Source organism: Pezoporus flaviventris, unplaced genomic scaffold, assembly GCF_033815535.1.
Source record: "Pezoporus flaviventris isolate CSIRO_AGI_PZ_B2104156 unplaced genomic scaffold, CSIRO_AGI_Pfla_v1 ptg000083l, whole genome shotgun sequence".
Classification (NCBI taxonomy): domain Eukaryota; kingdom Metazoa; phylum Chordata; class Aves; order Psittaciformes; family Psittacidae; genus Pezoporus; species Pezoporus flaviventris.
Window position 1 is genome coordinate 3,798,947 of NW_026892631.1, and position 26,518 is coordinate 3,825,464.

Consider the following 26,518-nt stretch of genomic DNA (forward strand, 5'->3'; position numbering starts at 1 on the left):
GGGCCGGCACTGAGGAGCTGCCGGCCCCTCAGGCGACGGCTCCGCTTCGCGCCTCGACCCGCCCGGCCGGGGGCGGGGCCTGTCAGCCCTGACAGCCGGCAGCTAGCCAATGGGGAGCGAGGCCGGGGTGGTGGGTGGGACTCCCGCCGAGCCGCCTCCGCGGAGCTATAAAGCGCGGAGCGGGGAGGGTGGGTGTCGCGGTTTGGGTGCTGCGGAACGGGGCCGAGCGGTTACGGGCTAGCGGGCTCCGCGCTGCCGAGATGGGCAACACCGTCGCCAGAGAGGATTTCGAGTGGGTCTACACGGACCAGCCTCATGCAGACCGCCGCAAGGAGATCCTGGGTGAGGAGGAGAGGTGGCGGCGGTGCTGCCGCTCCTTGCCGCTGGCTGCGTGGCGGGGCGCGGGGGACACCCCACAAAATGGCTGCCGGGCGCCCACGCCGAGGGGCGCCGTGGGGAGAGCCCGTCCGCCGCCGCTGGTCGTTAGAGGAACCTGGAGCGTGGGGACAGGCGAGCGTGGCGGAGTGCGGCCGGGGCCACAACCGGCCCGGGCCGAGTGAGAGGAGCGGCGCGGCGCCGGCCGCGTCTGTGGAGGCGGGAGCCGCCACCTTGGCGGCGGGGGAGGGGAAGGAGAAGGAGGCGGGGGGCGCCTCGCTGCCGGCGGAGGCAGCGTTTGAGCCCCAGACGTAGGGTGGGCGGCCCGGGCTTCCATTTCGAGCTGCGGAGCGGCGCGGGTGATGCGGGTCCCCTCGCTCCCTGCGGGCCGCTCGCCGCCCGCCGCCCGCTTCCGCGGAGCCCTGCGTGCGGTAGGAAGCGAGCTGAATAATTGATAACGTGTCTGGTGGTCGGTATAAATAGCTCGGGTGCAGGGCGTAGAGGTCGCCGCGGCACGCAGGAGTGGTGGCGAAGAACCGCGTTTTCAAGCGAGATGGCCAAAATCAGCCCTTCTGAATTGCTGGTGGGTTGTCAGTTCAAGGCTTTTCCTTTCCGGGTAGCCGGAGGTGGTACTGATGCTTGTCATGTACATGTCTGGTTTCTAAGCAACAGAAATACGCTAAAATGATTTAAATTGAAAGGATTCATTATTGCAGTAAATGTCACAAGTGGAAAGTTGGTGGGGCTTCATCATGTTTGCAGACAGCCCTAACTGGGAGGAAGGGAAGGAATGGCTATATCTGCTTTTGTAATCTAACTGGTTGTGAGGAGAGCTTCTAAATAACTGCTTTTTTTCCACTGAATTCTTTCCCATCTAGCGAAGCATCCAGAGATTAAAGCGTTGATGAAGCCAGACTACAACTTGATCTGGGTGGTTGTGCTGATGGTTCTTGCACAGTTGACTGCCTTTTACCTAGTTAAAGACTTGGACTGGAAATGGGTAATCTTCTGGGCATATGTTTTTGGAAGCTGTATTAGCCACTCCATGACTCTGGCGATTCACGAGATCTCCCATAACAGTGCCTTTGGCAACAGCAAAGCAATGTGGAATCGATGGTTTGGGATATTTGCCAACCTCCCTCTTGGCCTCCCATACTCAATATCCTTCAAGAGATACCACATGGATCATCATCGTTATTTGGGAGGCGATGGAATTGATGTGGACATTCCTACCAACTTTGAAGGCTGGTTTTTCTGCACCCGTTTTAGGAAGTTCATATGGATTGTTCTTCAGCCATTTTTCTATGCGATTAGACCTCTCTGCATCAATCCCAAACCTATTACTCGACTTGAAATAATCAATTTGTTGGCTCAACTTTCCTTTGATGTCGTGATATATTATTTATGGGGAGTTAAATCCACATTTTACATGCTTGCTGGCTCAGTACTTGGACTTGGGTTGCACCCAATTTCAGGACATTTCATAGCTGAACATTACATGTTTTTGAAAGGACATGAGACATATTCCTACTACGGGCCACTTAATTTGCTCACTTTTAATGTTGGCTATCACAATGAACATCATGACTTTCCTAATATTCCTGGCAAGAGCCTTCCACTGGTAAGTTTACGTCTGAGGTTATTACTTTTGCTCAAAATAAGCCCTACTTGAAAATTGGGTGGAACACTGATAGAAGAATGGAAGTTGGGAGATAAAAAGCCCAAACAAGAACAAACAACTGTTTTCAAGTTGAGTGATGAAGGGGGTAGTTATTTATAATTTCAGTGGTCTCTTAACCTAACCACAGCCTCTTCCATGAAAGTGGAGGGGAGGAAATGTATGCCTTAAGTTGTGCACTGTATTCTTTAATCACAACCAGCCTTCTGATTTCTTCAGAAACTAGCTAAGAAGTTGCAAATAACTTCAGATTTGTTGGCTCTGTCCTTGAAGTCTGAAGGACGGTGTTCTTATGTATGCTTATCCTTCAGTCTCTCCTATCACTGTAATTCTCTGATGGGGAAAAGAGAGGGTCTGAGGTACTGCTGATGTTTGTTGTACTGTGACGTACGTTTAACAGCTTTCTAGTTTGGAGCAGCTCAGTTTCTTGTAGTGAGAGCTTTTGAACCTTAAGTGTTAGGCTTCAAAGCCGAGACTTTGGACCTTCCACATGAGAGTAGATGGAAACTTTCACATTAGTTCCTCTCCAGGTCTTTGCTGGCTTTTAAGCAGGAGCTTAATTGTCATTGTGTATGTGTGTCCCAATTGGAGTATGGGAACACAGGCTTCCAGGGTTACACCTAAAACTCATCTGCAGTTAAAAGTTGCTTTTATCAGTGGAAAATGTCTTTAATCAGACACTAAATTAGCAGTTTGACAGCAGCTGTGGTGTTGGTCTTGCAGCTTTGTTACTGCACTTGATGGTGACCTTGTAAGCTTGTGCCTTTGGAGTATAAGCTTGATTGTTGTTTCTGTTGTCGGTGGAAGTGTAGGTGAAATAAATACTCCAGCACTACTTTATCAAGGTGGTTAAATTCTGTAACTCCTTTGTTGAGACTTTTCTGTGGGCCTTGTTGATTTTGAAAGAGATGGGTGATTTTTCTTATCCATAGATTTCATCTTTCAAATGCAGCCAAAGCTGCTTTAACTAGCCTTGATACTGAGATCTGTGCTGATGAACCAGCATTTCACTTCTTGGACCAGTACTTAAGTTGTAAGCAGGGAATGAATTTTTTTCCAAGTACTTAACTGCAGAGGTGAATACCCAGCTCCGCTATAGGACTGTTAATCCACAGCTCTGATAAAAAAGAACAAAGCTGCCTTTTAGAAGAGCATAGTTAATTTGATTGGACTGGACTCTGCTATGCTGTGTGCTAAAGATCACTGAACTAACTGAACACTTGATTCCAGCTGGTGTATTGGGTATAATTGCCTATTGAATAAAAGTATAGTGGCTAGATGCACTGTGATCACACTGTAGGCGTGCTGATGGATCAAAATAATCTTCAGCTCCAAAGCAGGCATGCAGGTATCTTGGGTTGGTCTGTGGCTTATACAGATTAATATTTTTCTTCTGTCGAAAGCTATGGAATTTAGTGAAAATTCAGGTTTGCTTTGTTCAGGTTTTTCAGTCTTTAGGTGGTGGGCCTTAAATACCAGTAAGGATATCTAACTGAAACTCCATCTCTCTTAGATTGTAACAGTGGTCTAGTCAGCATGTACATCTGCGAATAGTCTTTGGAAGTGGTTTATATATGTTCTTTGATGTCTGCAGAAACAGGATGTACCTCAGAAATAAGATGCTTTTTTTTCTTTGTGTGCTATGACTTGAAGCTACATGTAAAAATAGCTGTGTTTCAACATCTCTTCCTAGAACATAAAGCATCCTTTTTGGTGATAACTCGTATGAGTCAGCACTGAACTGAATCACCCACTTCCACTGCAACCGAAGTACTTTTGTGAGCTACATCATTCTGTAGGTAGCACAGTGAATGGACTTCAGTGCTAGCAGCTTGTTCTAGTTGGCTTCAGTAGAAAAGTTTCACATGATGTTTACTTAACAATCAGGGAGTAACTTTTTTCTTCAACAAACTTTCATACTGTGGTACTAGTAGCCTTCCTTATAGACTCTCAACAGCTAAAATGAGACTTCTAGTGCTCTGTATTAATTTACACATTGAGGATTGTGAATTTTCATTATTAGTGCTAATACAAATAGCAAATAAACCTTGTATTTTTTCTTTAGGTGAAGAAAATAGCAGCTGAATACTATGACAACCTGCCACAATATAACTCTTGGGTAAAAGTACTATATGACTTCGTGATGGATGACACAATCAGCCCATATTCACGTATGAAAAGGCACTTAAAGGGTGAAGTGAAGCAAGATTAAACTTCTGGCAACCAAAAGAAGACTTTGAAATGTCTGCTTGCTTTAAAGTGGCTGGTATAAGGTCTCTTGCTAAAGCTGTTCACCAGTGTCCCGAATTAAGATTTACAGCAACACAGCAATGCATCCTTAAGGATTTTGTAGCAGGCTCCTACCAGCTGTAACATTCCTCGCAGTCCTCAGATATGTTGGTTTAATGTGTTTGTTTGCCTAAAGATCAGTGTTATTATATACATAATGCTAAATCACTTTGTTACAGGACTTACTTTGGCAGGTGTGAAATCTATGTAAAATACCTGCCTGCCTCTTAAAAACATACTGAGTTCTCAATGTAGTACGCTGCCCACAAAATGCTGTTTAGATGACTGTAGTGTTCAAATGCTGTACTTACCTGTTAATTCTACCCTAACATGATTTGTTAAAGTAAACCTCTTGAACCTGTTTCCTAACTTATGGGTGGATGAACTAAATTTGCACAGAAATTTTAAGTCTTTTTCTGTTTAAATATGTAACATGTCATTTGAAGCATTGGTTTAAAGTTCTATGTTTTCTAAGGAGCAATATGTCAGAATGAACCTGGTATCTTTGAAATGGCTTGTGTGGCTTCCTTGTGAAAAGGTGGGGAATTCAAGGGTATTACCAACTTTGTGGGTCACCACCTACTGTTTAAGCTGCTTGTGTTGGCATATAGCTTGAGCAGCCAGCATTCAGTGTTGTGTTGTTTAAGCCGTTAGGTAGCTTAATGTAACTGATAAGGTTTTTCCTTTTTCATAATGGAAAAGGTCTTGTTACAGTTTGGGTTTTTTTTGTATTCAAAGAAAAAGGTTTAGGTTCGTCTAATTGTCTCTGCTATTGCCATGGTTTTAAATGCTCAATCTACATATTTTTACACTCATTTGGAAATTCAGCTTGTAGGGAAAACTGAAGCAATTGAAACAGGTACTGTCTGGCAGATGATTAAGTGTATTAGTCATGTGTGTACATAAAAAGGTGTTGCTAAATTATTTTTTTTCTTCCTTCCTAAACCTCCAGTACCCTACATACACACTTGCCTTTCTTGCATACTAAAATGGGGTGGAAGCACGGGTGGTGATATCAAATTTCCTCTTAAGAAGTTTTTAAATTGGGAACAGAGAATGCATAGACTTCCTGAACAGTGAAGAATCTCTACATACCTCAGAGCAGTGCATTTACCTTCTATCGTTTAATGCACTGATGATGGCTTTAAGCAGCCAAAGATAGCTACAAATCACCCTTAAATCTCAAATGGTGATCCTATGGTTCACTAACAAAGATGGAATTTGCTGAAAGTGTAAGTCTTAGCTGCTGTCCACGCTGATCTGCTGTAAGTAACTTCATTTTTAGATGCTGCCTTCAACTCACATTTTGGTGTGTTTTGGGGGATTCTTTTTAAGAAGCTGAGAGCCTGACAAGAGTATGTTGATGCCTCTTTATCCTTGCTCGATTGTGGTCTTATTTTTAATGTGTTTTGTTGAAGTGTGGGGCCCTTACATGTGGCTAAGCACTAGAAATGGGATGCAAGTGTGCCAGCCACTCACTGGCAGGATAATGAAGTCACTTTGTAACATGCTAGCTGGCCAGCATATTGCTCAGGGTAGACTGTAATGTCAAAATAGACTTTATCTAGTATTCTTACATGTAATTAAAAAGCAAATATTAAATAATATTGGATGAATTTTTGACTGGTCCCCTTATACTGAGGAATTTGAGTTTTAGTGAAATTTGGTATTTTTACAGCAGATGCAAGACCTGTTGAGTGGTTCCATAGACAAACTGTAAAGAATCATTGCCTTTACTCAAGGAAAATGTCAGTTGAACAACTTGAATAGGCTTGAGTTGCAGAACATACATTTGGTGGATTTTTTTCTTTAAGCTACTTCTGTATGACTGCTCAATTTAAGAAGCAAACGGTGGAATTAAATCTCATCAGTGTTGATGGCTTAACCTAGCTGGATGAAGGACGGAAAGAATCTCTGGAAAGTTTTATGGCTAAAAGCTAAAGTTTTAAAGAAGTATCAGTTAGGCTTGATGATAAAATAACCAGAGTTCTAAGTCAAATTTTATACTTGGGCTTAGTTACCTACTTCATGTAATCCCCGATGTTCTTTACTATCCTCCCAATAGGTAGTCCAGGTGTGGATTCCTGCTTCTAAACAGGACTGAAGTTGCTATTTCTCCTGTTTAAAATCGCAGATGTTGCTTTAAGGTGTTCTGTGATCTTCCCTTCCAGCTGTGATTATAAATACACTATTTTCACTGTAAAAGCTGCAGGATAATGGGGAATTCTCTGCTTGCTGTAATCTTTGAGACATCTACTGGCTACCTATTGGAGAAGATTCACTGGAAGAGGTTAAGCTCAGCTAGTGAGACTTAAGTTTGTGTTTACACCATGGCCTGATTCTTGCAAGCATTGGTGGTGACTGTTCTTAGGTATACAATTACTGTGTTAATACACAAGAGGTTGTAGCATATAACTTGTAGTAGGGATTTTGCCAGAAGCAGATCATCTGAAAGCTAACCTGTATGGCAGCAAAATTTCATCCCTAAAAGTCAGAAGCATTTCTGAACCACTGGTAAAAGGAATTAAGACCAGCCAGACTACCTGACTTGCTGGTATATTCTAAATGAATAACTGGTTTAGTCCAGTCATAATGTGGCATGTAGTCCAAAGGCATGGCACAAATAATACTATTTTTTTGACATACATATGAATTACCTAGTTATTGTTTTTAAGGAATTCAGTAACTTTAATGCTATTAGAATGTATCTGGCAGAAACAGGTTAGTATAATGTTTGCAACACTTAATCTGAAAGTCGGAGGCACCTTTTGACTAACCTGTAAAGAACAAATTAAAGAGCATTAATTTTATGGTCCTGTGATTTAGAGCTGTAACAGTTAAACCAACTATAATGTTTTAATAGATCTATTCAGACAGGAATGAGTTAACTTTGGCCTTTCTACATGCTTGTTAGGGTTTGCTCTTTTCTACCTAAAGCATCTTGCTAGTTTGTCAGTTTGGCAAACCTCTCCTTTATATGAAATCAGCCAGGAGTCGTAACTGTCAAAACAGAGCTGACTTTGGGTCAGCTGTGTTAAACATGTCATCCAAGTATTTTAGCTGCAGTTAAATAGTGCAGAGCTCTGAATCCCCTTCAGGGCCTTCAAAGTAACTTAGTTTTCAGAATAAACTGCCTTGCGTGGCTTTTAACACACACACCCCTAATTATTTGAAGCTGCTTAAGTGGAATAAGTAATGCATCCTGGAATCTCATCATACTAGGCATGAGTTTTCCCACAGGACAGGCGTGGGTATGTTCCTCTTTCAAAACAACTCTTGCCTCTGGCATTCTTGTTCTGCTGTTGAACCGGTCTGCTCCATAAGAGTGACAATTAACGTGTTAAATGGGTGCATCTTTCTGGCTACAGTGCTCCATGCTTTCAGATCCAGGGCAAGACTTCCTACCTGGAACCAGAGGTGAGCTGGAAAGTAGTTAAGACTTTTAGTTTTGTGTCTCAGAATTCATTTGGTTAAGTCATTACATGCCAGCCAGCATGTAAATGCACACTTAAAAGTCTACAGATGCTGAGAAATGAATCTGTGCTAGGTATGTAGACGCTGTTAGGTAATGATTTCAGTGGTTCAACTTTGCTTCCTCAGCATTTTTTGTTATATCAGATGAAGTAGTGTGGCAGCAACAGTAGAACTTGAAGCTGTTCATTCCGTATTTAATGATGAGGTTCTAGAAGCAATAATGTCAATGCTGCAGGCTGTGGGCTGCCATTCTAACCCTGTTGGACAAACAGGTGAAAAGTTGCTTTCAGGTAGTGATCTTGGATGGTCAGTGGTCTAAGACACAGCTTTTAGGAAGGGTACTGCTCTGTAACTGAAGAAACTCAAAAGAGTTAAAGGCAAAAAAAGTTCTACTGTTCTAGCTTGCGGACTGCAAAGCACAGGAGCTACTTCTGGGTCTGCCAAGTTTGCTTCTGCAAGGTCCTAGGAAAAGTCTGACAAATAGGTGTGTCTGAATCACGGAGCTGTGTCTTTAGTATAGCAACCTGCAACTCCATGTACACAATTATTTCTTCTCTATCAAATTCTTTATTTCACAATCAAGCCTGCAGTGCTATCCAAGACTTTAGTAAGGACGGAGATATTGAAAAAGTTTCTTACTGAGCCAAGAATGCAAACTGTGTTTCTTCTCTAACAGTTCCCCTGCACTGCCTCTACCCCCTATCCAAGCTCAAGTTAGCATCTAATATGCTCTGGGACAGAATCATCACTGTGATTTAGATATGTGGCTAGCCTCAAGAAAAGGGAGAGGAGAATGGCATGATGAACAGTTTCGTGAGCTTGTCACAACAAACAAGATGACTAGAGGGGAAAAAACTCCTCTAGGCATGTCTGCCAGGAGAGGTGGTAGCTGCATATGCAGAACAAAGTAGAGGTCTCTGTATTGCGTGAAAAGACTTCTTCCTTAAAGCAGCTCCCATCTTCTGTGTACAAAGGCTCTTGCATTTTATTTCTTATCAATCAAGTTGTTTTTTTTTCAGTGATAAGTACAATAGCCTAAGCAGAATTTCCCTCAAGAAAAAGCAGCAGTGTGGGTGCAGCACATTCTTGTGTGAACAGTCAAATAGAGTTCAGCTGCCTGTCCTTGTCTGCTCCTTGACACACATATAGCCCAGCCAAGGTAAGCAAACAGTACATGGACACTTGACTGACTTGGCTTCTTCTGCCTTTCAGCTTCAAGTTTTCTTGTAAATTCAAACCCTCCTGCATCCTATTTCCACCACCATGTGTTAAGAATGATCATTAGACACCTTGAAAGTTACACATTTTGTGTATGTATTTCCCTTTCCTGGAAAAAGGATAACATATTTAAGTTTATTACAATTAGACCTTTTTTAATTCCTGATTTATTTTTTATGTAGTTGGTTTTGAAACCGGTGTGTGCCACGGGCAGGTAAAATCAGTGATGGCCTTTAGAATTACCGTCTCTAAAGGCAGAATGGGTGACGCTTTCAAAACTGGCATTTGAAATACCATATACTGTTTTCATGGGGCTCCTGTTTGGTTCTTTGCATTGGTCAACTCTGAAACACCCAAGTAAATAAATAGAGTGTATTACTGTACTGAGAGTTCACAGTTTGCTTCCACACAGTTGTAGCTTCCTATAAAGCAAAGAGCTTTTATTTAAGAAAGGTGGTAAAAAAAAAAGTCAAGTTGTAGACTTGGAGCTAAAAGAGGAAGAAGTTTGTGACATAGGTGGTTCTTCTATAGCTCTGTACGTGACATCTAGGTATGATTTTTACGTTAGTTACTTAACTGATGTCCTAATTGCATGGCCTCACAGTAATGAACACGCACAAGTGAAACTACTCTGAGATAAAATAATGATCCTTCATCTTGGATTTCTGCAGCTCCAAGCCTGATTTACTTGTAATTATCAGAGGACTTCATCTGATAGTCATATGGGCCCCAGCTTGAGTCACTGGAGTATCTCACCTTGTGCAAAAATCACAGTGGTAAGTACAATCTGCCATGAGTGTCAGCATTCTTAAAACACAAGCCTGTGGGGATGAGTAATTTGTAATTATCTCCCCCCACTCCCCATTTACTTCTGGGGAAAAATGTGCGAGATCTTTTGTCGGATGGCAATTTGGAGAAGAATCGGAGATGTAAGGCACTGTTCCCCCTCGAGGGAAGGTCAGTTTTAAAGTTAGATCAGCAAAGCATGATGATTTGCTTAAATGAATTATGATTTAAGTAGGAGATGAAATGATCACCTCCCTCTTGTATGTTAAAGAAGGGGGGGGGGGGATGCTTACAGGATAAATGTTGCTATAGAAACTTTTACTATTTACACTGAAATTTCATTAAGAATCATCTGAAGTTAAGACTATGAAATTTGCTAGCAGAAATTTTCTTTTCTGATCCTTGACTGGTGGTAGTGCTTTTACTAAGCTTAAGATTGATCAAAGATAGGAACTGAGATTAATGATTAAAGAATGCTGTAGAATGATGGCACTGGCAAAAAAAATCCACGAGGGTTTGTAGGTTTCAGAAGTCAATTGCTGTGTCTGTCACATTTCAGTGTTTTGTCTTAACTCAGCTACTTCCCAGTTTGATGATGAAAGTTGACCTCTTCCCGAGATGGAATTTTTTTGTAGTTAAAAAACTTGAGGCTGTTATTACCCTGTGTCTCAAAATCTGTAACATTTTCCTTCCTCCAGAGGAAATGGAAACTCAAATGCATAATAGATTTGTTTTGTTGCAGACTTGTCAGCTAATTAAGAATCAGCTTGCTATATAAATCTTACAGTTTCAAATGTTTCTTAGGTGGTTGTTAAACTACACCGTTGTAGCACTTCCAAACTTTACTCTTTCCTAGGTAACTTTAAGACAGTTTGCCATCTGTGGGTAGTTCTTTTGTTAAGGTGAAGGAAGCTGCTGGAAGCTCCAAGAAACCTGCCAACACAGTCATAATGTGCCAGTGTATCTGTAAAAGGCATGATTCATGTTATGGTAACACAGAGTGCAGCACTTTCCCAGTCTGATTGCACAGCTCTGTCCTCCCAGTGATTCTTCAGGAGTCTTCCTTCCTGCAACCTTGGCTTTTTTCATTTATGGTTTAAAACAGCTATTTGAGCAGTGTAAACACTGGAATGTTTCGTTGCTCTGTCTCTGAGGGCTTCCTGATTAAGGGCACCAAATATAGGAGTGGCATTAGCTCTTTAGTGCTAAAAGCATTCACTTTTAAAAACATAAGCAGGAAGCGTGTTCTATTTTTTAATCTGGAAATAGTTAAAGATGGTTTAGAGCAGTAGGTCATTGGGACCTTTTTCCAGGTACAGTTTAAAAACTTCAGAGAGATCTAGCAGTTTCTTTCCAGCCTGTCTCTTGAAATCAGGCACAGGTATTGCCAAGCTCTCCACCAGTGCAGAGTAAGCTTCTTGGGGATTGTCCAAATGTATCACCTGCACAGTGACTGACGTAGTTCTTCATACATGATTTGATCCTAACAGTGCCAAGAAGAAAAATAAGCTTTAGACAACGGTAAAAAATCATGCACTGTATAAAAGTGACTTTATATGTGCTATTTACAGTGAAACAAACCAGCTGTATGACCCACTTAGCTGTATTTTAAAACACTTGCAAAGAAAAACCTAAATATGACAAAACCCCACTACCCTGCCTCATGAGTGAGGTTCTCCAGTAACAGTCACCAGTGATGTGTAATTAATAGATCCCTTTGGCAAGAGCTCTTATACTTAATATTGCCATGTTAGGTTCAGAATTACAGCTTCACTAAGATACTGCTTCTTTTCTGGGGAGCTGCTGAATTGACACTTTACTTCCTAATTTAGTTTTGCCAAAGTGAACTGAGAGGATCTTCTTTTGATAATCTAACTTAACTGTTCCTTCATACTTTTCAATAGGCACTTTAAATGACAATTGTGAGTAACAGAATACTTAAAGATGTTAACTTGCACTGAAATAACTGACTTCAGAATGGGATGCCTGTCCATAGCTTTAAGAACAACCTATTTTGATTTGAGTCAACTGGTGAAACTAAAAGCATGCTAACAGAACTCAGATATGTACAGGAGGGAAAAGAAGAGTTAGAAGCACTAAACTGGTGAGATGCAGCTTTTACCTTCCAGTATTCATAGGAAGGTATGGAGGGGGAGTTTTTGTCAGACTGAATCTGTCTAGCAGGTAGGAAGTAGCATCTGTAAATGGCAGATGAGTATGCTGTACTTCAAAATATCTAACTGAAGATTCTTCAGATGCCTGTATCTGAAATATAGGTCTCTGAGATGGGATATTTAAGCTGCCTTTGAGATGCAGAATTGTATTTCTGGTTGATTTTTAATCAGAAGGAATATGTCCTAAGTGATCATTAAGTTAAAACATCTCTAAGTTTTTGTGGCTGTTTCTTTTTAGCTGTTTGCTTAGTGATTAGCAAAGGGGAAGAAAACTACAAGTACCATCTTTAAAGGGCCTGGGTGCCAAAGATCACTTCTAACTTTCAGAAAAGGTTAATGACCGTCAATATACAATAACAATGAAAGGAAAGTGTTAACTAGTTTAACTTCTCTCTTGCTAATGTTCAAAGTGACTGTACTAGTTTATTTTGGCTGCAGTACACTCCTGGCAACAGAGAGACCTATCCAGGACAGCTCTACAGCAGTAACAATTTCTATATATATTAACTTCTCAGTTCTGGTAATAGAGATGATTGAACAGCTTTCCTTTCAGTCATTGAAAAGAACAGGTCATAAGGAAACTTTTAAAACAAACTTCCTTGACAAATGCAAACAATGAAAAGACTGATATCTTTTATGTCCTATCTCAAAATGGATTTTTTGCACAGTAACAAAAATGACTGAGCATCTTTGGGTGTCACATTCATCTAGGGAGGAAAAAGGTGATTGCAAGATGTGGAGCACTCTAAAGGCCTTGGCTTTTAGCTGAATATTCCACAGCTAAGAGGTTAGGTCCAGTTCAATAATTAATCCAGGAATGTCCGTGAGAAGTCCAAGGTGCCATACTAAAATATAACCTCGATAGCATGGTAATCTAGCTACACGCAAGGCATCATCTGCAGCTGAAAGGAGAGACTTCAATTTCTGACCTTATAAAGAGCATTAGGTTTGTTTAACGCAGGAAACAGCGTCAGTTTGAAATACATGCAAGTATACTGCAACCTTTACTATTCCCACCAGGTTCCAGTGTAAAGAGTATCCTTCCCAGAGAAGTAAGGAGTCCTGCATACCTAAAGCTTATCTTACCTTTTTTGATACTGAAGATTTCACTTTCTTAAAAGCTTCCTCAAAGTGTTTATGGGAAATCTTGATTTCTCCTTAGAGAACAGAGCATAATGTGTTAAAACTGCAGCCAAGTGACAATCAAGCTATTGTTGTGTGCATTTCAAGGCAGCATTCCTGGAACCTAGCCAACTGCATGTGCTAGTCAGTTGGATGAGATCAAATTCAGCAATGTTAAGACCACCTGAACTCGTAGCCTCCTGTTTAAGATTTTAGACAAGATCTTAATCCCTCTAGTCCCTGCACCTTAAGCCAAAGAATGTTTGTTTCAGAAAGTTGTTAGGTATTTACCTAAGTTTTTACCTGCAGACTGAGAGTTTCATTTTTAAAGATCTGACTTAACTGCAGCTTGCATCAAATCCAGTTAGAATTCAAGTCCCTCAACCCTTCTGGAAGTGAGTGCCTCAAATCCTGCTGCTTTCAGTTCTGGGGTCTATTTTCTATACATACTTATTATTAAACTTCTATACAGAGTGCTAGTGAGTAAGTACCTAGAAAACATTTTATCATTCCAGCTTTACTACAGGATGCTCAATTCCTTAATAATTGACTTTATAGTACTGCCTGGCATTACCCAGAAGTGATGCAAGCTTTCAGTTCTACAACTGTGTTTAAGTTTATGCAAACTGCCTTTTTGACCTTACTGTGGATTGCTGCATTAATTATTCCTAATCATAACCTTCTGAACAGGTTTTTGGTGTTGGTTTTTTTTTTAGTATGCTAAGACATATGCACACCTTAAATCACAGAATCTTCTGCTCTCCCATGCAAGTGACTTGTTTAGACTTAAGAATCCCAAGATACCATTACCATACTGATTCATTGCAATCCTAATATTATACCCAGATATTAGATGTGATAAAGGTACAGACAGTATGTCTTTAGTCAACCTGGTGAATTTTAAATGCATTTCATTGCAATGATTTTGTTTGCACAGATGTGTACTGTTGCTACCTTTGTAATGTGAAGTGGGGTGTGCTGACATAAAAAACTGTCAGGACTCCTCATTAATGTATTTGTCTGAGTTAGAACAATCTGCTGATATAACAAAAAACTATGTAGTGAATGGAAAGCACTAAATTAAATAAGAGCTTATTTAAGGTATAAAACAGAACAGCAAATAGTCTACAATTATGACTACCTGCTTGAAAAGTAAAGATGAGGGTTAAAGTTCATTGAACTAAACACACGTCCTTACTGCTCTTTCTTATCTTAGTTCTCTGAAGCTCTTATTCAAGATTCCCATCACTGTATGATGTTATACCAGTATAAAGGTGTAGACTAAAAATACCATCATTTCAACTTATTTTTCTAAGGAAACCCTACTTACAGTAAGAAAGTTCAATGTGGGTCTTTCACAGAAGCCAAATTACTTTAAGGTTGAGTCATCAAAACTCCAAAAATAATAAAATGAAGCTATGAGAATTTAATTCTGCTTTCAGTTTTGTTTTTAAGCCTGTAACTCTTTAATCAAATTGTGAAACAAGATACAGCCTCAGCTATAGGGAGAGAGGAAAGGAATAAACAGCATTCAGCAACTAGGACGATCGGTATCAGTAAGGACATAGTTATCAGAAAAGGTCAAGGTGAAACTGCTGGTAGCTATGGCTAGGCATAAACATGCTTTTATCTACTGCTAGGTAAAGTAGTTTTACCTCTTACTGAAAGTAAGTTAGGCTACTTCATGCTTATTGTGTGATAAAAACAGGCACAAGGCTTGATCCCATGGAGAATTCAGCTGTCAGTAATCTATACCTTGTTGTCTTACTTTTTTACATAGTTTGCCTTGATTTCTGATGACAAAACCATTTAGTCTTAAGTAGGTATGAGTGTTTTATCAGTTAAAACAATTTATATTAATAAATTAATGATAAAATAATGAAGTACATCAACAGTTATAACTTAACCAAATATGAAATTCTTGGGTTTTTTATAGCTATTTACATAGACGAGTGAAGGAAGGATAGCTGGTTCCCTTTCCTCTTAATTTGAAAGTATCAAACAAGGACCATATCTTGCTTTTCAAATTCAACTGCAAAGATACAAAACTTTAATCTCAGTTGTTAAACCACACTCGCTCTTAACTGCTTTAACAAGAAGTCTCATACACTCCTTCTTAAGATCAGCTTTATAGACTATGCAGGTGCTGTGGGGTCACTGAATATCTTATAATATCCAAAAAGGCCGGCCTGGGGTAAGGTCATAGTTTAGAAGGTCAGTGAATTTGCCTTTTCAGCTGGAAGTATTAAGAACTCCTCATACCCTATATGTTCTTTGTAACTACATCTATTTGAAATAATATACAGGAAGTATTAAACTAAAATGGGACAGGTATGAGGTTAACAGTAAGTCAGCACGACCAGATGGTGTTCACCCAAAGGTGCTGAAGGAACTTGGCTATGAAACTGCAGAACTGCTGGCTAAATCAAGTAACTTGTTTCAGCCACCAAAGGACTGGTAAACTCCAAGGGACTGTAGAAGGGACTGGTAAACTCCAAGGGATTGTAGAATCTATCCTTTGGTGGACTAAAAGCTGATTAAAGGGTATGAAATAGAGTATAAGGATTAATGTTCCCTCTTCAGGATAGGGAACAAGCAGCAGTAGCGTCCTGCTCTGGCACTGGTGCTAAAATCTGTTCTATACAGCATGTTGATCAGTGGTTTGGGGAAGGGAGCCACAAGTGGAAACTCCAGTTTTGCAAGTGATACTGAACTCTTTTGAGTAGTCAGATGTTGGACCAGTGATGAGAAACTCCAGCACGACTCTAAACTGAAAGCCTGACTGACTGTTGTTAGGATTCCCCCCTCTTTTACACCAAGCTGCAGTATCTGGCAATTCCCAGACTGCAGTGACCCACCTCATCAGCTGTTCAAGTTGGATGTAAAAGTTATGGATTCTTGTGAGAAATACCACAAAAAGGATACATTTCCATTTCACGATAAACAAGTTGCTTCAAGCAAACCACTGCTGAGTGTTAAAAACACCCCACAACCCTGAACTGATCTAGAGGGAGAACACCAGGTACAACCAGGAAGTTGCCACAGACTTTCTACAGAACAGAAAGTGGCAGCACTGATCTCAGCCAGGTGAGTCCAAACTACTGCCTGATAAGGACACACATCACCCATGTACAGGCATGCACAGAGGATGGGAGGGGAGGCACTTACAGTAACACTGAAGGAAGAAATTCTCCAGTCTGTGTACACATACTACCCTTTTGAAGAGAGAAATGAACAAAACCACCAGCCAGGGCTGACAGCCTGGAAATTCAAACCCAAGGACATCCCAAATAGGCAGCTGCTGTAAACATGCAGATCAAGCTAGGCATCTATTACAGACTTGCTGGCTGCCTACACGTCCATACAGTAAGTGCTCAGGCTGCAATCGTAATTGTGGCTGCTGAATTCATGTGATGAACATCTCTGATAGATTCAAGCCTGCTGTATTTTATAAGCCTACTTGTAAAACAAACCAGATAAACTCAGAAATTTCCATCTCAAATCAGAAGCTTTTATCATCTACAGTAAACAAAATGGGTATCCAAGTCACACAACTGTGAAGGCTGTCCTACTTTGTTTCTTTGTTTTCCCCCACTCTAAACCAACACACTAGTTCCTCAAAACAAGAAATGCAAACAGTCTGCTCTGTTAACCTACTGCTGTTAAAAACCAGATGAGACCAGATATTTACTAGATCAAACAGAATGAATCAAAGCCATCAAAATTCCAGCATGGTTCTTAGGCTTTCATTATGCCTCTGATGTCTAAGATGTTTTCCAAGGACATAAAGTCACAACTCCATCTTAGCTTTGCATTTTGACTTAAAGGTAAAATAACAAGCAAAATTACTGGAAAAATGAATCTAGATGCACATTTTATATACAAGAGCTTCAATTTCCAATTACATTTTCCTATCTGTATAGAAAAAGAAAAATTAAAAGCCAGGAAAATGGAACTTAAAATTGCAGAGAGATATGGAAAAGGCAGACATTGTACTTGAAACTATTTATAATTCCCTGTTAAAGTCCTGGCAAGAGCTCTTGATGAGCTCAACACCTGAGATGAAACATGGCATTCAGATTTTCCAAGCACCAGTACACTAGATGCAAGTATTCAGTTAAACAACACAACTGAATTCCAAAGGTATATGATCAGTATGTCTGCAGTTAAAAATGGACTCAAATCTGCAAATAAGTCAGTATAATTAGTCTTTGATGGTGTTGTGGAAATTTGGCAAAGGTGTATTCAGTCTAGTATATGAATTGTCAGTTTATACTACTACAATAGTATGTATATGCATACATAGACACACTATTATACTGCTACAGTTTAACATAAAATTTTCTTTTGGGTTACAAGGCTCAGTTCTTTTAGGAAGAAAATATGGTGAACCTGCAGCATATCCAGTTTTTCCTATACTCTCCCCTGCAATTACTTCAAAGATGCTTATGTGTTCTTGAAACAAATCCGACAATTTTTGTTTGGGTCAGCCTTTGTGCTTGTCTTGAACGACCTTAAATACTTTATAGTCCATTCATCTTCTCCATATTCAGTTAAGATTTCTGTAAGCTTGCTTACCTTTCTTGATTTGAGTATTCTGCAGGGGCATTTCCTGTCTTAAGGCACAAACTGAAGCCTCACGCACTAGAGCGGAAAGGTCTGCTCCTCTACAGATACAAACAGAATAGGTTATTGTAGGATAAACCCTCTTGTCTTTTGCTGACAGCATACAGAAAGGCAAAACACTACAGATCACGGAAAGAGACGGGTTGTGCTGTCATGAAGAATAATCTTCAGAACACTGGAAAGAGGGACAAGAGCTACACAGTGCTGCAGCCTTCGTTATGGACTGACATCCTCCAGAGCCTAATCATAGATTAAGATCAAATAAATGGGAACAAGGGAAGCGACAAAACCCCCATTTAACAGCCTTAAAAATGCCAAAGGACTGATTAATACTGTGCCATTTGGTGGGAACAGGATACATTTTTTTTCCTATCAATCTTATGAAAGATTCAAATGGAATCACCCATTATTACAAAAGGGAGTTGCCTTGCTCAAAGCTGCATCAACAGTTAATATGCTCATAAAATAACAGTATCAAGAAAACAGGGTCAGATCAATCATTCTAAAGATTTGCTTCTAGTTTCCAGCTGTTTGACTTTTCACAAGCCTTTAAACTGGTGCAAGTCACTGAACCAAGGACAATTCTCAGTTAACTCCCCATGCTTCATTTGTGGGTGCCAGATATGCTGCTGTATTAAAATAATGAAACCAAACCCCACAACCAACCCCCAACAACAAACCCCAAACAGAAAACCAAAGAAAAAGATCCCAAACAAAAAACTCCCCACAACCAAACACCCCCCCAAATGACAGTGAGTGAAAGGGGCAGAGAAAGAAAAGGTACTGATCTTTCCCAAGTATGAAACAATGACAAACTAGAAATCATTATTGATGATAGCCTCCATTCCTTAATTCAAAAGTAATGTTGTGACAAGCAACTTTAACTTCTGGGTACTCCAGAAAATCATGAACTATTAATAAGTCATTTAATAGATTAAAGCTTTTTGAAGTTTTGTAGAATGCAACTACACTTTATTCTGACAGATACGGCTAGTGAGCTTTCCTAAAACACATGCCTTGGTATTCCCAAAGCACAAGTTGAAATAGGCCCTCACTGCTTTGTCAAGCACACTGCTTTCAACTCTCTGACAGGAGCTGGTTATGGTTGTTAAACCAATTTGCTTTCCATCATCACTGTATATGGGTCCACAATTTAGAGGGCTCTTTTATCCTCAGATTATGCAAGATGAGAAAATAAAGCCAGGCAAAACCAAGAGGCCTCTGCTGATTTGTATTTACAACATGAAGAGGACTATTCCAGATGAAAGAGACCTTAGGATCCGTATACTCCTACAGACTCCTTGGGAAAAGCCTAACTGAAAGCAAGAAAAGTAGCGTAAGGGAGAAGGTTTATGAACCCTAAAAGTTAAGACATTGTCTTAATAATAGCAACATAACAAACACACTTACACATCAGAAGATCTTTAGCACTGCATATTAAATATTAAAGTCAAAACTAGAAGCTACTCACGTATAACAATCACAGTGTTGACTGTAAGCTATTTCTTCAAGGCTTACATCAGTATCCAGTGGAGGTCGGGTGCCATCCTGAAGGGATGAGATAATAGGAAGATAAGAAACCACTATTTTTTACACGTGCTATCCTCAAAATTACTGAGTTTCATCTATCAGAAATCATACAGGGCTCTGAAACAATCCCTGAAATATCCACATTTATTAATGCTTTTAATCTCAAACCCACAAGAAGGACAAGCAGCCTTAAAAACATTTCATTATGAAATATTAAATAATGCTAAATTTTAAACTTCCCACCAACAGATTAGATTTTCTCTAAGAAAATGATGGCCAGCCTGTCACAGGGCAATGCAACACTGACACTGTTCCAGATGGAAACGTGTCTTATGGAACTGGTTACAATCACAGCATTGCTTAGCTGAACTTCTAGTTTTACTATGTGTTGAAATCGAACACCTAAGCAATAAGCATGTAGATTTAGTCTTATCACCTTGAAGACTGAACTAGTTCATCTTTTATTTCTACACGTGTATTTTCAAACGTAGAAGGTTTCCATTCTGGATTTCATGAAAGCTTACACATACTGTAGACAGTCCTGTAGACCGACACTACTCTTCTGTATCATTACTGCTTGCTCCACAAAAATCCCAGAAGTGGTTTCCTTTGTTATTATTTTTGCATCTCCAACAGCAAAAAACTGTTGACCAACATTATAAATTATTTGTTGAAACTAGCCAACCAAGTTGTCAAACGCGGTAAGCATGGAGATCCATTACCCTTAGACAACAGTGAAGTAGTACCACGGTAGTACAAAGATTCCAGATGTCTACAGTATCAAACAACACCTGAGTTTAGACGGGAAGGGACACTTCTTGATACAACGGATACATTTCTGCCAGAAAATCAGTTGACAGAAATGCACAAATTCATGTAATTCTTTTCTGACTTCTTCAGGTGAACTACTACATACCTACAATACCTCCAACAAGGAAAAAACCCAAGATGTATAGCAACTGACAAGTTAAACCCCTGGAATATGTAACAGTAGAATAATCACGAGTCCGGGCAGTTCTTACCCATTGCTGAGTATGGGAACAATCCTGAATGAATCTTTGGCAGAACACCAGTCAGGGAAGAGGGGGTGGAAAACAAACCAAAAGAAACAAAGGAACAGCCTGATTTTGAAACATCTTGAAATGTTTCAACATCTTGACTTTAACCTGGAAGCAAGGAAGCCTCATACAATTTGATATGGGATACTGCAGTAATTGTACAAGACTGCAAGCCAGACACCACCTTTGCTAAAGAGAAATGTTTTACCTATTGCTTTGAGTAGCAAACATGTTGGGCATTGTCTGAGGGGTCTGATCTGCCTTCTTTGGAGAGCAGCTCAGTAGTATGTGCACCAGAGAAGCCTGATACAGCTTCCAGGAATGTAACTAACACTAGTAACCTAAACGTGTGAAGACATGCTTCTCTTGCATAATTAATATGCAATTTGAAAATGCCTGATTTTACAAGTTAACTGAAACAGAACTCTCTCATTTCACAACAAGGCTTCAACCCACATTTAGGCAGGGTGCCTTACAACCTATACCTCCCCTTTACTCCCTTCTTTACTCCTCAGTGCTGCCTTTGTAAGCATCCATGTTTTCCCTCAGCAACGATTTTCAGTTTTCACATCCTGTGCATGTATTCCTCAGGGATTTCTGGGAATGCATACGGTCACCATCACATTTGCACCAAACATTTGGGTTCATCTAGCCCTGAGCACGTATTTAAGCAAGTGTTCCTGTTCTCAAATTTCCTTACCTAGAATGCATGGATGAAATCTGACCAAACCCAAGGTATTTCAATTCATTTAACATATATTTCTCTCTCCATATTCCATGCTGTTATTGTAGATAACTCCTATACATTTTTAAAGAAAATAACAACCTATGTCTTGTTATTGCTAGTGTTAAGAACAAATCTTTGCCTAGCTTTATGAGAACTCTGGTGACTGCAGAAGTAGTAAAGGGAGAGCAGCTTCAACCTCCTCATGGAATGGACATAGAAACACACAAAGACTCATTCAGAGAGTGTTTTATCTCATTTCTGCTGGCCTCTTAATTCAAGAACTGAGGAAAAATAATCCATCAAAGACTTGACATCTCAATCACTACAAAGATTTGTAATAAAATTAAGACTGGTATGAATTCAGTATGCATGGAAGTATTTGGCATTCCAAAAATAACATGCCCTGATAACCAATGACAGGATCCACAGGAACCAAGCTGGTAAACACTATGCAATGTGTTGCCTGTATCACAAGAAGGCACATGTTCAGATAAGGCCACAGTAAAGACGGTTTGTCAGCAGAAATACACTCTGGTAACAGGATAACGACAAGGTTACCACATCCCATGGGCCACTCCTCTTGGTGTGATCTCAACATTCAGACTGTAGCCAGTGTCATTATCAGGAGGAGGGAGCAAAGACACTTCTCAGCAACCTCGCCCAAGATTTATGGCAGCTGAAGTAAGCACAATTTTAACTGTTTGGTTCTTTAAGGGAATCTAGAAAACACTTCCAGCAACTATTTGCCACTGCCAGTCAGGAGGAAGCCAAGAGATGAGTGAGGACAACACAGAGTTCCTTATCCTCAGTATAGCACACAAGTGATCCTGGCATTACCCACATAGATGCATGCACCTTGGTGACTGTATGTGGCTGTGAGAGTGTGAGCAGGTCAATTTGATGAGAGAGTAAAAGAAACCAGTTTTGTTTAATGCCTCCTTCCTCTCCCAGCCAGTCTTGCATCACCAACCTTTGCTGCACTATTTCCCCACACCACTGATTACAGTGAAAGCACCTGAGATCCTACAAACCTCCAAAGATTCTCCAGCAAAAATTAGGGAGAGCAAGACCGGCATGTTACACACCAGAGCAGAGTCTGTACCAAAAGCTTTCTGCTTACATAGTCTAGTGACTGACTCACCCTTACTACCCATTTCTTCCAGAAGAACAGGGTTGTTTCTTTTAAGGCAGACCAATCACATAAACCCATTTTTTAAAGAACACATTGAGTTATCTTTAAAAACAAATGTGGTGAAATAAAAACCATCATTCCTTATGGTATGCTTGAAAGATGATTCAGGGATGTTACACTCAGATTCTCTTTAGGTCTTTTAAAAGGCAACCATCTTTAAGAAGAAGGTTGTAAAAAGTTTTAACTGAAATATTCTCATAATATATAGAAAAAATTAACTGAGTTAGAGCTAACAACAAATAGGGGCATACTTCTTTTTCCTCCATGAAGTACAAATGAAGGAAAGTCTAACATCCTGAATTTGTAACAAGAGTCTGACTTTTGGAACAACTACTTTGGCACGAAGTAACACGCTTGAATGAGTTCTCACTTTGTGAATTCTCCTATGGGATTAACTATTGCCGATACCACAACTTTATGCTTACGTGAGTCTGAATTATCTTTTTCACAAAGTTGCTAAGTAATTTTTGCCACACTCTTCATAACACAGTGCTAGCTTTCCTTAGAGTGAAGACTTGGTCTCCTCTGCAGTTCCCAAAAACACCCATAAAATTGTACGGAATACCTGCTTTTAACAACCAATGCTGCTGATCTACTGGAAGAAGCAGAAAATATCCAAGTAATTCATGATGATTTCCATGTTCTTTTTTAACGGCCTTGATTACTGCTGTAATACTTAGAGAATCATAGAATGGTTTGGGTTGGAAAAGACCTTAAAGCTCATCCAGTTCCAACTCCCCTGCCATGGGCAGGGATACCTCACACTAGACCATGTCACCCAAGACTCCATCCAGCCTGGTCTTGAGCACTCCCAGAGATGGAGCATTCACAGCTTGCTTGGGCAATCTGTTCCGCTGCCTCAGCACCTTCACAGTAAAGAACTTCTTCCTTAGAATTCTATAATCCACATCTCTGAAGTGGCAGAATGTGCCATTAACCCCAGGGAGGACCCACCATATTTCACATTTTGACCTACAACCTTTATCATCACAAGATTCCTTTAATCCTAAAGGCAACTACGTGGCAGAATTGCTGTTGAGCAAATTCAGCTGGAGCTTGTGAATCATCCTGGTTGAACGTGTGGAACCCCCCCCCAAAAGTTTGCAAAACACTTCTAGGGCCATTACTCACACAGATAGGAATCTTTTCATTAAATCTGTTCAAATTGTAACTACTAAGGCAGCAGCTTCTATGTTTACCATGTTTGCTTTACTCAAGATTTATCAGCTCAGAGCAATTTTAACAGCAGATGCAACTGATGGTTTATTTTTATGACCTCATGTAATATCTGCAAGTGTTTCCTGAGACAGGATCCTGCAATTCTCTGTAAAATTTCACTTTGTCTTAAATCATTCCACCAAGCTTTGAGAGAGGGATTTATTTCCAAATACTCACTTTGGTGATGGTCTTTAAAATAGCAAGTCGATCTTCAGGTGGTGGCAAACCCACATACAGTGTTTTATCCAGTCGACCTGGGCGCAGGATAGCTGGGTCAATTATATCTTAGGGAGGGGGAAAGAAGAAAATAATATCCAGAAATGAAATACATGCTTAGGAAAGTGTACACATGAGAAGCAATATATCCATACTTGTACTGAGATTCAAAGAAGGCAAAATTTGTGCCAGGATTTGAAGCTCTGAGCATTAAAATAGCTGATTGAAATAGTTTCATCTCTGTCAAGTAGGAGCCTCTATTACCCAGAACAGTAAAGCTTCATCTCTCAAAGATGGCTTATAAATACCAGCTTCATCTCTTCACAAATGAAAACAACTCTATCTTGTCATTATAGTACTAGAACATCTTTACTGTCATATCTAGCATGGTTGAGTGAGGAGTTCCACATTAATTCACAACAAGGGGAAAAAGTGCTTCCAGTTTATTATGTTCTCTTGGCAAAATGTTGCTAACACACAATCTACATGCATTCATATTAAAGGTGAAGAATTGGTAAAAGTTAAGCAGTTAATATTTACTATAGAGATGTTTAAAAGAACACCAGCCAAACCCCCAAACAGTAGCATGGAAGCACAAATATCCCTTTTTGGCAAATGAAAACAGTTTCATAGAATCCCAGACTGGTTTGTGTTGGAAAGGACCTTAAAGCTCATCCAGTTCCAACCCCTGCCACGGGCAGGGACACCTTCCACTAGACCAGGTTGCTCCAAGCGCCGTTCAGCCTGGCCTTGAACACTGCCAGGGATGGGGCAGCCACAGCTTCTCTGGGCACCCTGTGCCAGCGCCTCACCGCCCTCACAGGGAAGAGCTTTTGCCTAATACCTAACCTAACCCTCCCCTCTGACAGTTTAAAGCCAAGAGAGCTGAAAGCAAAGTTTGCTTAGCTCTGTCAAGAGTCCTACTACCTGATCTACCACAGTAGTCTTGATTCACTTTTTAAAGATGTGTACAGTTTTGTTCAAGTTACTCTCTCACCTACGCTTAAAGGACAAAAGGTAAAATGAGATGCATACATAAAAGCTGCTCCACTATCTTTTTCTTGGACAAAAGCTTTTTCCCCCCAAGATACAGCAGGCATGGCCAGAGGCATCTATGTAGGCAAAAATCAGCTATTGAAGATGGTGAGGGAAAAAAAAGGAAGAACTTGATGTGTTAATTTAATCCAGACCAGATGAAACAAGAGTTAAGCAGAATCCCTGCCATGGGATCTAACATCTTTCTTGTATGTCTGTGTACAGTGCTATATGATACTTTATCTTGCTTTTGGCACAAGTGCACTTTCCTGTTTTCATGTGCCTGTGGACAGAAGTCTTGCCACATTATTAAGGTCAGATGACAAAGTTCACTCAACAGATCAATTACAACAATGAAAACAAACACTCGCAAGAGGGATTGCATTACACCACCATGCACTTGAAAACTTCCGCATTTGAAGTTTCAAAAGCTCTTTAAAAATACTTGACATGGAAAAAGCTATTTCCATTTTGCACACTGAGAACATGGCACAATGATATCAAGTTAATGATACAGTCTAAAGACGCATTCATCCATTTGTGTGTTAGTGATTACACTGCCCACATTCAAAGAGTTACAACAACGCAAGCTAAATCAGTATGTTACAGAAATGGTGGTTTATGCTGAGAAGACCATACCAAAGTTGAAAACAAGGATCTACACTCCCCACCTCTCTATGAGTGAATTCACTTAATTCTGCTGGCTCAAACCTGGGCCTGAAGTTGTTGAAAATTCAAGTCACATAACACAGAAAATGAGTATTTACTCACTGGTCAAACCCACTCATTCGATGCCCTTCATATCTGTTTAAAAGAATTGAATAATGCTCTTCTTTTAGGAATTTCAAAGCATTCCATCCTGATAAATCAGGAAATTCTCTCCATACCTATTATCTTGAAACTTACCTAAACAAAGAGAGTCAACTAATTTTAGATACATTTAACATTTTAATGAAAGGAAGGTGGTTATCCTAGACACCTCTTTCAAAGCCAGTTATTAGCTCTCAAGTTTGAAAGTGAAACATGGAAACGTGCTAACACACAGCACTTCTCTTCCAAGCAGTTGTCTCACAGAGAGAATATACTTCTAGTGAGAAATGTCTAGTTAGTAACTTACTGTCTTGGTTTTCTGATGTTGTCAACAGTGATGACTATGTTATTAGAAAACAGTAGTACTATTTTCCAAATAATCTGGCAAAAGTATATAATAGGACATTTAGAGTACCTCCATTCCTTGCTTTGTTTTTAAAGGTTAGAACAGGCACTAGCCTCTAGAGAATGATGTAGTATTTCAGTTTGCTATACTGCTCTCCAAACTACTACAAAATGTTATCCTCTTTATTAAATTCTATTGGAAGTATTTTTGCATGAATCCTTTGACCTCTGTGCCTGGCAAAATCTTGGAGCAGATTCTCCTGGAAGGCATGCTAAGGCACATGAAAATCAACAAGGTGCTTGGTGACAGCCAGCATGGCTTCACTAAGGGGAAATCCTGCCTGACCAATTTGGTGGCCTTCTATGATGGGGCTACAGAACTGACGGACAGGGGTAGAGCAGTTGATGTCATCTACCTGGACTTGTGTAAAGCGTTCGACACTGTCCCACACGACATCCTTGTCTCTAAATTGGAGAGACATCAATTTGATGGAGGGACCACTCGGTGGATAAAGAACTGGCTGGATGGCTGCACACAAAGAGTTGTGGTCAATGGCTCGATATCCAGCTGGAGACCAGTAACGAGTGGTGTCCCTCAGGGATCGGTGCTGGGACCGGTCTTGTTCAACATCTTCGTCGCTGACA

The 26,518-nt window shown here is 40.2% G+C and overlaps 2 protein-coding genes across 3 annotated transcripts in view; one reads left to right on the plus strand and one right to left on the minus strand.

Moving 5' to 3' along the window:
• The first annotated feature begins 214 nt into the window (after nucleotides 1-214).
• Nucleotides 215-4,853, plus strand: DEGS1 (delta 4-desaturase, sphingolipid 1). Its single transcript, XM_061475585.1, has 3 exons — nucleotides 215-342; nucleotides 1,254-1,996; nucleotides 4,119-4,853. Exons 1-3 carry the CDS (start codon nucleotides 261-263, stop codon nucleotides 4,263-4,265), a joined length of 972 nt encoding a protein of 323 aa, XP_061331569.1. The 5' UTR covers nucleotides 215-260; the 3' UTR covers nucleotides 4,266-4,853.
• Nucleotides 4,854-11,062: 6,209 nt separating this feature from the next.
• NVL (nuclear VCP like) overlaps nucleotides 11,063-26,518 on the minus strand; it is a 41,800-nt gene continuing 26,344 nt past the window's right edge. For both annotated transcript variants that reach the window (XM_061475399.1, XM_061475400.1), the window contains 5 exons: nucleotides 23,645-23,751; nucleotides 19,214-19,290; nucleotides 17,695-17,783; nucleotides 13,081-13,151; nucleotides 11,063-11,303 (listed from right to left, as the gene is read on the minus strand). In XM_061475399.1, coding sequence (XP_061331383.1) covers nucleotides 11,259-11,303; nucleotides 13,081-13,151; nucleotides 17,695-17,783; nucleotides 19,214-19,290; nucleotides 23,645-23,751 — 389 coding nt within the window. In that variant the 3' untranslated portion in view covers nucleotides 11,063-11,258. The remainder of the gene's footprint in view (nucleotides 11,304-13,080; nucleotides 13,152-17,694; nucleotides 17,784-19,213; nucleotides 19,291-23,644; nucleotides 23,752-26,518) is intronic.